Source organism: Peromyscus leucopus, chromosome 3, assembly GCF_004664715.2.
Source record: "Peromyscus leucopus breed LL Stock chromosome 3, UCI_PerLeu_2.1, whole genome shotgun sequence".
NCBI lineage: Eukaryota > Metazoa > Chordata > Mammalia > Rodentia > Cricetidae > Peromyscus > Peromyscus leucopus.
In genome coordinates this window covers 135,496,038-135,509,096 of record NC_051065.1, presented here as the reverse complement: position 1 = coordinate 135,509,096, position 13,059 = coordinate 135,496,038, and the positions used below count along the sequence as shown (strand labels likewise).

The window sequence follows — 13,059 nt, the reverse complement described above, 5'->3', positions numbered from 1 at the left end:
GGAGTACCTTGGACTCCTGGATATCTACCTCACAAGCACCCTACCTGCTTTGTAGAATATTAAAGTCATGTAACACTATTTGAGAACAGTGGTTTTTAACTCTATTCTGTCAGCTCAAAAAATGCAGAATACAATTTCTCTTCCCTGTGTCCCATGTCAAACCAAAGTAACCAAGACTCTTGGGGTCCAGGAATTAGTATATTTGTAAAGGCTGCTTTGATAGCTTTAGTGTGCATCTGGAGTTGAAACTCATTGTCCTCTGGGTTCAGCTTCCAGAAAAACTGGTGGAACAGTCACTTTTTCATGCCAGCATTTTCCTAAAATAAAGACTGTACGTTTGAATACATATTTGTCTTAGTTAGGGTTTCCATTGCTATAAAGACCACACCTACTTGAACAAGACCACACCTCCTAATAGTGCTACTCCCTTTGGGGGCAATTTTCTTTCAAACCACCACAATATTCAAAAGAGACCATTTTTGTATGTGACAGACATAGCGCAGGATCAATTTAGGTACACATATCTGAAATTCGGGGGATGGAATAAATTCATCTCCTGCCCCAAGAATCTAGTCAATATTTTACTTGGAACTTCGATTCTGCCTAATGCAGCACACTGTGAAATAGAGATAGAATGTAAATTATCAGGTAAAGTGAGTAGAAAAAAAATGCAAAGAGCAATTTGAAGCTGACGGTGGTAGGCTTTAAAATCATGGCCATGGACAGATTTAATTTTCCACCATCCTTTGGCTTCCAGGAAAGAACCTGCTCAGGTGTGCTTACTTTCATTATCTCCAGTGTGGTGGCTCATAACTGCACGCCTAAGAACCTGGAAATCCCTGAAAGAGCGGGGTTCAGATCTGGGTACGTACACCAGGCTGTTGGCAGAGAGCTCCTTTTCAGAGAGCTTTAACTTTATGCTTCCCATGAGGTCCACAGTAGCGGAGACTCCGTTCCAGATGGCACCGTTGGCTAGCAGTGGCTGTCTCCTCTCCATTTGGCAACCTTACTCAGAATCGATGTTTTCAATTCCTAAAACTTCCAGTCTACACTGCTCAACAGGATCGCTGGAAAGCTTTGAGTGGAATAGAGGCAACGGCACATCTCATTAAAGGTCTCGCAGCTACGCACATCCGCCATCTGCACGGAAAGCAGGGCTAAACGCAGACTTCAGTTGATTTAGGTGGTGTGTTGCCATTTGAGAGGTACTGCTGAAATCAATTACATTTTCCGCGCTTGCAACTTTTAGGATTTTATTTTTCTTTTGTGGCACTGGTAATTGAACCTGGGGCCTCATGAACGCGAGGCAACCGTTCTACCACTGAACTATAACCTCAGCCCATTAGGAGGTTTTTGGACTTTGAGAAAACAATTGAGTTATCGGACAGCCAGCTTTAAAGATGGCTGCCTATTAAATGGGTTTTCTCTTTCCCTGCAATAAGATAAAGATTTTTAGCTATGACTTGCTCATTGTTCAATAATAATAACAGCTATTAAAATTCAAATGCCCGTGGTATGTTAGGATACTCTGAATAAGTAGCAATACATCCCTCTGAGGTATTCCCCCATTGTGACTGGTAAAGCTACCGACCTTGCTGGAAGCCATAGCCCTCTCCAGTGACCAATACAAGATTCTGCCAGCTGGTTACCTGACTGGCAGTGGAGTCTCTGTCAATCTTGCCTCCAACCCATTCAAAATCTTCTAGAACAGGTATTCCATTCATGTCATTTATTTCTACCAACTTTAGTAAGTAGATGCTGATAAAATTTGTTCTGTAGTTTAGTATTTAAACCAAGAAATCAAGCAAGCCAAAAAGAATAATGCTGTGGTTCTTCATCTACTTTTCTAGACACATATTGTCAGGCTTCAAAGACACCACGTGATTATTCTCAGCAGAGATTTTAAAATTATGAAATTACACAATAATAAAAAGTATTTGCTAACTGTGTTCTCCCAGAATCTGGCCTGGCTTCTCCCAGCTCCTCCAATTCATTGTGCTCCACTTCCCATCCTCCTACCCAAATCCCTAAAGCACAAACCCATGGAGAGTCCTTTCTGTTTCCCAAAGGAAGAAGTTCATTCATATAATGTCCCCTTTGTAATCAACACTGAGAAATGTCACTTTGATTAAACACAAGTCTGAATGACTAAACCCACAGTCCAATAAAGTCCCTGGAGCTATCTTTCAGAACAACTGATGGTTCTCCAGTCGGAATCCTCCAGAGTCTTATTTAATCAAAATGATGTTGCTAATTAAGGATTAGAACCTCCAACTAGAATGAAAAAGAAGGATTTCCTTCTCCTTTGGGCAGATCAAGGAGGCAGAATTTGCCATGAGGAAGTCAACATCCCTTTTCCCTTTGATAGACAGCATCCTTCCCTTACGTTAGGACTTAATCCCAAATAGGCTTGAGTGTTTTGTAATATTAATATGAGACAGAGTGGAGAGGAATGAGGAAGAGGAGGATTCGCTGCATATACATAGATCACATTGACTCTAAACATTTTTCATTTAATGCATTTTTGAAATTTTTAAGTGGGTGGGACTGCTTTACCTCCACATGTGTATGCAAATCAGGTGCCTGCCGGTTCATTCCTCGGTCAGAAGAGGGTGCCAGGTGCCCTGGAACTGGAGTTATTGGTGCCTTTTGGTCACAGGTGGGTGTTAGTAACAACTGAACCCAGGTCCTCTGAGGAGCAGCAGGTACTTCTAACTACTGAGTCTTCTCTCTATCTCTCATTTAATGTTTTCAAGATCAAGTTTTTCAACATTTTCGTCTGGTGCTGTCTGCCTTGATTTACCCAGAGATAACAGTGGTGGAGATACAGCTATTCTAGACAATGTTGGGGGCCCATTTTACACACCACACACACACACTCTCACACACACACCACACGCACATGCACACTCCCACACACTCCTACACACACACACACACACACACACACACACACACACACACACACACACGAACACCCAGACACACCAAAAGAACAAGCCAAACAACCAAACCAAAGAAAAACCCCAAACAAAGCAACAACAAAACAAAAACCCCAACAGACAAACAAAGCCAGTGTGGAAGCAAGGCTTCCCGGTTACGCTTTCAGCCGTTATGACAAACATGGATGCAGCAATCACCCTAAAAGCAGGGAAGTGTGATGTCATAGCTCCCGAGATTTCACTGAGTCCTTGGTGGGCTGAACATTGCTGGGGAGTCAGTGACAATGGAGTACCTTGTGGCTGTGGCTGGAGCCAAATGATCAAACAGATGCTCACCTCGTTGTGAAGAATCAAGAAGCAAGCAGAACAAGAGGAAAGGACCAGAATTCCAGCATCTCCTTCAAACCCTAACTTGTGTTTTACGAGACTCCACTATGCAAAGGTCCTACAACCTCTCCGTGGTACCATAGGCCAGGGACTAACCCTTCAGTACATGGGCCTTTGGGGAGACGTTTTGGATCTAAATAGAACTTCCCTGAAATAGTAACTAATCTATCCTCCAGCTGAAAAGTGTGAAATGGCTGTCACGTAGACGTTAAGAGTGGCTTATACCTGTTTGATATCCACTAATGAGTAGAGAGTACCTAAGAGAAATACCACACTAAGCTAGGAACTGTCACTCTTCGTTGTTGGGGAATATTATTTTAAGGTGTGTTACTTTTGTTTATGTTGTATCTGTTTAACTATGTGAAGCTGTGTTACTGTGTCTGTGTAAAACAGCTGATGGGCTAATAAAGAACTGAATGGCCAATGGCAAGGCAGGAGAAAGGATAGGCGGGGCTGGCAGGCAGAGAGACTGACTATATAGAAGGAGAATCTGGGAGGAAAGATTGATCAGCTAGAGAAGGAGGAGGACTCCAGGGCCAGTCACCCAGCAAGCCAGGGAGGGGGTAAGAGTAAGATTTACAGAGTAAGAGAACGGGAAAAGCCCAGAGGCAAAAAGTAGGTGGGATAAGTTAAGGAAATCTGGCTAGAAACTAAGCCAAGCAAAGGCTGGGCATTCATAAGTAAGAATAAACCTCTGTGTGTGATTTAATTGGGAGCTGGCTGGTGCCCCCCACCCCAAAAAAAAAGAACAAAAACAACCAACAACACTTCATTAACTTCCAAATCACAATTGTTTTCTAGAATTTCACAATATATAAACTGGTTCCTTTAAAAACATGTGGAGCCTGGGGCGGTGGCTCAGTAGGTAAAGTTCCTACTGTGTGATCATGAGGACCTGAGTTCAGTTCCCAGCACCCATGTAAAAAACCAAGTGTGGCGATGTACACTTGTAATCACAGCGCTAAGGATGTGGAGACAGGCGGGTCCCTGGAACTTACTGGCCATCCATCTTAGCCTGATTGGAAAGCTCCAGAGGGCCACTGAGAGACCCTTTCTCAAAAAACTTGATAGCTTCTGAGGAATGACACCAGAGGTTAACTTCTGGTCACCGTAGGGACACATGTGCATGTGCACACCTGCACACACCTGTACTTGCGGGCACGTACCCTCGTATTCCCCAGGCCAGGTGCAAAGAATCAGAGAATGATAGTTTGGTTGTCATGACACATTAAGTCCTCCAGGTGTTGGGGTGATGCTGATGAGAAAGAAACAAGGATATTGGCAGATGTCCAACGTGTTCTGAAATACTCTTTTTCACTGCATCCCCTCTTCACCCTGACCTGTGGACTTACCAGCCTTGATAGTCTCCTCAGCTGCAAGTTGACATAACTACTACAGCTACCCCTCCTGTTTTTTTGGGGGGTGGGGAGTCATCTGCAACCACACACCACGTTCTCTGCAGCAGTTACTTCTGAGAAAGTCCTAGTGCTGTCTTCAGACGTGAATATGCCAGGGAGAAATGGGCAGTCGCTTGTGGTAAGTAGAGGTCAGACTTGCACTTGGCCTGTGGCTCAGAGGCTACATTTTGTTCATTGTGACAAACCACTATGTCTTTTTACTTGGAGGATAAATTAATCAGTTTTTCTTGAGAAGTTGCTGGTTCTGATTTATATCTGATCATTATTATTTTTTCGGGTTTATTTTACTCTCTATTTATGTGTTTGTGTATGTCTCTATGCCTGTGTGTGTATGTGTGTGTGTGTGTGTGTGTGTGTGTGTGTGTGTTATCGGTGACTATGGGGGTCCAGCCCCTCAATAGTCCCCTCCCAGGGTCCGGGAAGAATCTACAACCAGCTGATAATTAATCTTTAATGGGAAGAAATGAATCTATGTACTCGAAACTCCTTAGTTCATACACTTTATTATTCTGTGATAGTTCTCATGTCTAGCTCCTTTCTTGCCTGATTTCTCTATATTTATCTACTGTTCCCTCTAGGTTCTATCTTAATTCCTTCATCTAGTTCTGTCCCTTCTAGGTTCTCATCTATCTAGTTCTTTCCCCTATCAGCTCCTCTCCTGTCTCCTTCTCTCTCATCTGGCTCTTCCTCACCTTCCATCTAGTTCCTCTAGTCCTCTCTTTTAGCCCTTCAATCTAGTTCTTCTCCATCTCAGTTCGTTCCTCTCAAGTTCTTACCCATCTAGTTCTTCCATTCTCTTCTCTCTTCTCCCCCCGTGCCCTGGAAGTCTCAGTATATAAAGGGAGGGTCCGAGCTAAATTGTGTAAAGCTATTACTTACTTAACGTCCACCTCTCCTAGGCGGTGTCTCCTTGTGGAATTTACTGTAAGTCAGGAGACTTGCATGTGGACTGTTAATCATTGCTAGTCCACCTGGGACTAACAATGGGCGCCCACCTGGGTGGTGTTTTCTGTAGTCCTTGAAAGTGGCCAAGGGAGATAATCTGATTCCAGAGAAAGCCTTTCCTGGGGCTGTTCTCCAAATGCCTGGAATGTGTATGTCTAGAGAGTGATCAGTCCACATTGTTAGCCCTTCTTAGGGAAAAAGCAATTGGGAAAACTATGAAGGCACACATGATTTTCATAACAGAATACAGCTGATATATAACAAGCCAAGTAACACCAAAAACTCCTTGGGATATTCCTCCAGGTAGTGACTTTGCCATAACCAGCTGAGTTCTTATGATATTCCTGTGGCCTGCAGCAGTGTGTGTGTGTGTGTGTGTGTGTGTGTGTGTGTGTGTGTGTGTGTGTGTGCCTGCAGAAGCCAGAAGACGGCGCTGGATTCCCTGGAGCTGGAGTTACAGGCATCTGTGAACCACTTGACTTGGGTGCTGGGAACCAAACTGCAGTCCTGTGGAAGAGCATCCAGTGTTCTTAGCTGCTGAGCCACGTGTCCAACCTTGACTGTGACTGTTGACTGAACCATTGTCACAGATGTCACCACACTTTCACTTACCCAGCCCCACGAATGAGAAAGGCCACACAGTGAGAAAACCCAAACAAGGAGAGAATACTATAATTCTGTTTTTTCTCCTAATCAGTGTTACTTACCAGCTAAAAAAGGACATTGGCTTCTTCGATTCATGTTCCTGAAGGCCATAAGCATCCACCGGACGAACGACAGCTCTTATTCCTCCTGTGCCCAGGCAGAGGGTCAGCAGTGCTATGTGAAAGAGCCCAGCCCGCTCCTCCACGGGCACGTTGTTAACCACAGGGTAAGAGCCTCCGTAGAAATCTTCCAGGGGAAAAGCAAGCACGGATAACAAAGCGGTGCCTGTTGGCAGAGAGAAAAGGAGAATGTGAATGGCGCAGACCCGCAGACTCAACGGAGCACGTCATAAGTAAGCATTTCCCTCTGAAAGGTTCATGCTTGTATGAGTGCCTTACTCACATACATGTGTTGATCATTGCAATTTCAGGGATGGCTTGGATTTTCTGAGTGTGAAAATTCTGTGGCTGGAGAGATGGCTCAGTGGTTAAGAGCTTGTACTGCTCTTGCCGAGGACCGAGTTCAGTTCTGTGCGGTTTAGGTATCAGACACCCCTCTGTCCTTCGTGGGCTGTCCTTACATGTACATCCTCCACTATCTCACACACATAATTAAAAATAACAAACTCATAAAATTTTCATTCACTTATAGTTGATATAGATAAAGAAATTATATAAAAAAGAAAATTCTCTTTGTGTGTTTTAACTAATCCAAGGTTCTATTTTTTCCCTTTCAGCTTAAACCATCTTTTCTCTATGAATGTATAAACAAATGATGATAATTTTTGATAACATTAAAATGACTCAGAACTATATCAAGGGAAACAAGACATTTGCTGTGTCTGGCAGAGTATTCTTGTGGTCCTAGTTCTCCGGAGGTGAAGGTGGAAAGGTCAGGAGTTTAAGGTCATCCTTTGGGCATGTATGTCCTTGTTTCTCTCATTTCTTACACAGCTTCACAGAGCCTTCCTGGCATACAGAGAGGTGAGAAGCTGGAGCAGGGGTACAGGAATATGTCCTGGACCATGTAGACCAGTCAGGAGGAGGGAGGATGCAGAGTGGTAAGAGAAGCTTGAGCATCCTTCCCACTTTTACCTTGTGGGCCCTCACTTGATGATTCTACTCATCAAATGGAAGTTACTGTGCAGCCCCATCATTCGCTAACCTGTCCCTTCCTTGTCAAGCATTTTCATGTGCTAGGTTGTTTACTCTTGAACCTCACATTGAGATGTCAGTAATAGAGCTCCCTTCCTGTACTGTCTCCTTCTCTCCCCCGTCGTCCCTCCTCCTTCTATCCCTTCTTTCCTTCCCTCTTCCCTCTTCCCTCTTTCCCTCCCTCCTTCCTTCTTTCCTGTGGTACCAGGGCTGGACCCCAAACTCTCACACACATTAGGCATTCACTCTGTTGCTGAGCTACATCCCTAACACTGTTAATGTTACTTTGTTCATTTGATTACTTTTTGTTTTCTGTTCAACTACTTTGACATTACCATTTTTAGTATGAATTTTTATAAAGTGGTTCTGGGCAACTAGTTCCTCAATTGGATCTTAAGTTCCACAGAAATATAAGTTAGGAACAGCATTTAACATCTTTTCTACATGTCTTTACCATGTGGAGAATATATGCATTTGATTGTCATTGAGCCAATGGGCTAATTTACCTTAAGAGTGGACCCTCACAGTTACTGAGTTTGAAGTAGTGTTTTCTTTCAAGGTCAGCCAGATGTGAAGCAACATGTTTCTCTACTACTTAATCTTCTTCCCCAGAGGTGTGATGTGAAGTTTGGTAGTACCAAGGGCTATCCAACAGCATGTTCAGTTCAGCTGGTCCATGCAGTGACCACCTATTTAAGGACAATATACTTCTAGACCATATGATACCTCTGTGTAAGCCAAAAAAATGCTCTATTTCTGTCCTTTGAGAAAATGTCACAACACTCTGATTTCATTAGATCAAGACTTCATTTTCATCTTCAGTAAAACTGATGTGATAAAAACACAAATCTGTGATATATTTGCTAAGAATTTCTCTCTTTGATGTGTGCCATTGTGTCCTGCATAAGTCATCTGCCTATATCTGTAAGCCCTGTGAAAAGTGCTGTCATATCTTATGTGAGGTGGTGGGGAGCAATTCAGGAGTAGTGGGTACATCAGAAAAAGTAGATATGCAGAGAACAGGTGCATGCCAGAAGTATGAGTGAAGTCATATGGATTGTGTGCATGTATGTGCTCTGGTACATGTGTGTAAATGTTTGTGGAAGTCAGGGGACTTGGCAGGTATTGTCCTTCAGGAGCCACCTGCTTTGTTTTTAGATGGGGGCATCTCAGCGCTTGCCAAGTAGGCTAGTGGTGTGTAATGGTTTCCTCTGAATTGAAACATTCTTTCTAGGAGAGAGGGCGGGGGGAGGTCAGGAGACCCAGGAGGTAAACTAAATTCACATGTCCAGGGAAAGATGAAATTTACAAGATTCACCAAGTCCCCTCCCCAGAGACATAGAGGCAGCAAACAAGTGCTTGGGGAGATGCAGAGGAGAGTCCCTGACCCAGGAACTGTCTAAGTCATGTAAAGAGCCCTAGGGATGTGTATTTCATGTCATCACACAGGTTGGAGTGTGCTTTATGCTGATGGTGCCCTATGATTGAGTCATTCCTGCTCCTATAAATCACCTGGCGCCTATAATCCTATTAGTAATCACAAATAAAAACTCACTAGTTCACCAAATTGAATTTTGATGTAATTATTAATTTGGTTGTGATAGGTTCTATATCTTGGGTGAATAGGTGTGTGTTTGTGTGTGTGTGTGTGTGTGTGTGTGTGTGTGTGTGTATCTGTGTGTACATCTGTGTGTCTCTGTGTGCATGTCTGTGTGTCTGTGCGTGCTTCCTAGGAAAAGCCTCTTACACAAGAGAAGGCAGCCTGTATCAATTGTGGTGGTACCCAATTGTAGTTCCCAGTGTTGAACTACAATTGGGTACCACCACATCATGTATTTGGACTTTGGTTCTGGGATGAACTGGGGTCTCCACACTTGCATGGTAAGCACTTACTAACTGAGTTATCATTCTCTCCAACCCATGCAATCCTTTATATTAATAACAGCATAGTTAAACATGGAGAGGGCAACAATAAACATGGGTCTTGACAAAAGAGCAAGAGTTTTCAAAATCTCAGGTACAGAGTGAAAACTTGAGGAAGTTAACTCTTTCAGACAGAGAGGAAAATGAGTGGAAGAGAGAAAAGTGGGGATGACATTGAGAATGTCATTGGAAGCTAGCATAGGTCATTGCAGGGGATTAAAGTTCATATAAATTATAAAGGTCTGATAAACTAAATTTTGAGTTTATTTTTTAGACAATAGAAACTGTATGAATTCATCCTTTTTCAGGAAGTTGTATTGGTAAAATGATATGAGTTGGAATTGGACAGATTACTGGTAGCTCAGTAGATAGTCTATGGTCAAAGAGAAGGCTGTATTTTTTTTTTTTTATCTAAACTGATATCAATTCAGAAAGAGGCCATACTTTGGTTAGAATCCTTACTATTTAGTAAACAGGTTGCCATGTCCTGGCAGCTGTGAGTGGAAAACTTTGGGACATAACTTATAGAAGAAAGCCAAGCCAAGCTCAGCACCACAGGCTCATAATCCATCTTCCTGGGAGGCTAAGGTAGGAGGACTCGTTCCTAGACCTGATGGAGCTGCACAGTGTTTTCTAAGACTGTCTGGGTAACTTAGAGAGACCCTGTCTCAGAATAAAAAGGTAAAAAGGGATGGGGATGTAGCTCATTGGTGGGGCGCTTGCTGAGCATGTGTGAATCCTGGCTTCCATACGCAATATGGGGGGAGGGAGGGAGGGAGAGAGAGAGGAAGAGAAGGAGAGGAGGGGGGGAAATAACCAAACAACAATAGCACATAGGGAGTTAATCTAGCTCTTTTTGCTTGGAAAATTCCAAAGTCAAGATCTCCCTTTTCTGTCCTAGTGTGGTGACTTACACAAGAGTCCAGACTGATCAAAATCACATTAGACAAGAAAGTGACTGAATGCTTGTGGTGTGGTGTGCTGTCCAGTCAAGAATGCGTCTTTCCCACCTTGGCTTAGCTACTTAGCAGAAAGCATTCCCTGATACCCAATAGCAGGCCCACCACTGTCCCCTCACCCAGGTCTTCTACTCTTCTCACACTGACAGAGAACCTCTTCACAAGGAGATTCTCTCCCTTTCCTCACTTGAAAGTCAAGGTCAGAAGGAATTCATGGTTTTCCATTTGCTTGCTTCCCGGACCTCAGAACAACACATGGCCACAGAGTAGGTAGCAAGAGAAGTTTCCTGAAGCTTGGAGGAATATGTGTCACCTACATCAGTCTTTATTTCACATAACTTGAGTAGCGATGAACCCAAGTCCAAGCCACACTGTCATCAATTTCCTGAATGGCTGTTTACTCTTGCTTGAAATCCAGGGCTTCTGGCACCTGCTGTCTACCATGCTTCCTCACCAGCCACCAGCCACTTTGACTGCCCTACTCACTCCCCATCAGTGGTATACCACATGCCAGGGTCTTCAGCTCAGAACCTGGGAGACTGTCTCAGGTCCTTCATCATTACATTCATGCCGTTTGGGGCCTGGCCACCAGGGTCTCATGTCTTGTGCCTCACTCTTGCTTATACCACCATACTGAGACTTTCTGAGTCTCCGTTTAATCAGCCTCCTGTGTGTGGCTGTGTGTGCTGTTTGCAGAAGGAAACCATTTCACAGCTGCTGTGTTCATCCTTGCCTCCTCCTGCTTTTCCAGGAAGATTCAATATAAGGTTGTGAGCCAGGGCCAGGAAGACGGGTCAGTGGGTAAAAGGGCTAGCCATGCAACCTCACAGTCCCTGCACCCACGGGAAATGCTGGATGTGATAGCACACATCTTTTTGTTTTGTTTTGTTTTTTGTTTTTGTTTTTCGAGACAGGGTTTCTCTGCCTAGCTTTGTGCCTTTCCTGGAACTCACTTGGTAGCCCAGGCTGACCTCGAACTCACAGAGATCCGCCTGCCTCTGCCTCCCGAGTGCTGGGATTAAAGGCGTGCGCCACCACCGCCTGGCAGATAGCACACATCTTTAATCTCTGTGCTCCTATGTTAAGCTAGGGGACATAGGTGGGAGAACTGATTGGAAGTTCACAGGCCAGCTACTCTGGCAGACATGTCTCTCCAGCAGAAACAAGGAGACTGCCTCAAACAGGATGGAAAGCAAAAACCTACTCCCAAAAGTTGTCCTCTGACCCCCCACACTTGTAGAATATCACCAGCTTGCTCTTTATGCCTCATTAAATATTCCCAAGCTTCTGGAGTATGTTTATTTTTCTTTATGTAAACAATCATAATGCCCTGAATGAATTCACTTATCTTTAAATCATATTACTGTAGCTGAATACATTTATATGAAATCTAATTACTATATGATTAATTATAAAACCCAAACACTTCTTAGTTATTCTACATGAACTTCCATGACCTTTTTAGCATATTTCATCTAGTTGTGAAGCAAATGAATTTCATGTTTCATATAGGATCTGTCACAAATTTCAGCTGGAGCACAAAGAGGGAAGCAAGGGCATTCAAAGGTGTATAGCAGATTGACGTGCAAAGATGTAATTAGCAAAAATGTAGTAATCAGAATGCTCTAGGTATTGAAAATCCTGGAAAACACTACATACAGACATCTACTAAGCTTAAATAATATACAGAATGAAATAACATGAAACAACATACTTCATTTATTCTATTTTATACTAAGAGCAGGGTGAGAATAAAATAACCTAAAAATTCTAACAAAAACATTAAGCTCTGTGATTTAAAAAAAAAAAAAAAAAACCTGGTTAGCAGGGGACACTCACCTAGAAAATGTAGCAATAAGGATATGCACACCAGTTTGTTCCTCCCAAAGCCGTTATCAGCAAGCCACCCCACAAACAGGGGGGTGAGGACTGAGGCTCCAATAAAGCACAAGTTGAGAATGGCTGCCTGGTGGTTGTAGTAGCCAAGTTTTACTGTGCAAAAGGGGATCATGTTGCAGACGACTTCAAAGAAGGCAAACTTCTCACACAGCTCCACCAGAAGCAAGCAAATTCCAACTTGGAAACATCCAAAAGGTCTCACTGTCTTCTGCTGCTCAGGGCCACCGTGGAAGGCTAGTTCTTCATCATCGATGATGAAGTCTGTAACGGGCATGACTACTTCCCTTGAAGACTACTTGTGTGAGTTGCTTGGCCTTGGTGGCTTTTTTTTTAACCCCATTCCTCTAAGGAAAAAAAAAAATAAGATGGCTGCCTTGAATTTTACAGCTCCATGCTAAAATTTCTTCAGGTTTTTTGCACATTCACGCTATTCTTCTTGGCAATCTACAAGCCCAAGAAAGAAGATCTGAACATTTAAACACCCAAGGCTTAGCATAGCCAAATCTGATTTGTTTGTTTAATTACATAGAGACTAAATTAGATGCTTCTTCCAAAATTATATTGAATTAGGTGAATCCAGTTGCATACATATGGAAGCTCATCTGCCTCACACAGATAAAGGTTTAAATATGAAGGCAAAAGAAACAGTTTTTCAGGGGAATTTGAGCACCAGATCAAGAAATAATTTGAGTCTAATAATTTCTGATATTTTAATTAAACAAGCCAGAACAGTGCCAAGAGATAAAGTGCAAAAGGAAATCTGTTTTGAGGAGGCAGGGTACCTTAT

The 13,059-nt window shown here is 43.1% G+C and overlaps 1 protein-coding gene across 1 annotated transcript in view; it reads right to left on the bottom strand.

Annotated features, from left to right (window-relative positions):
• Positions 1-12,546, bottom strand: part of Slc15a5 (solute carrier family 15 member 5) — a 103,990-nt gene extending 91,444 nt beyond the window's left edge. The window contains exons 1-2 of the mRNA XM_028872254.2: positions 12,213-12,546; positions 6,400-6,622 (exon numbers count right to left, since the gene is read on the bottom strand). Coding sequence (XP_028728087.1) covers positions 6,400-6,622; positions 12,213-12,546 — 557 coding nt within the window. The remainder of the gene's footprint in view (positions 1-6,399; positions 6,623-12,212) is intronic.
• Positions 12,547-13,059: the final 513 nt, after the last annotated feature.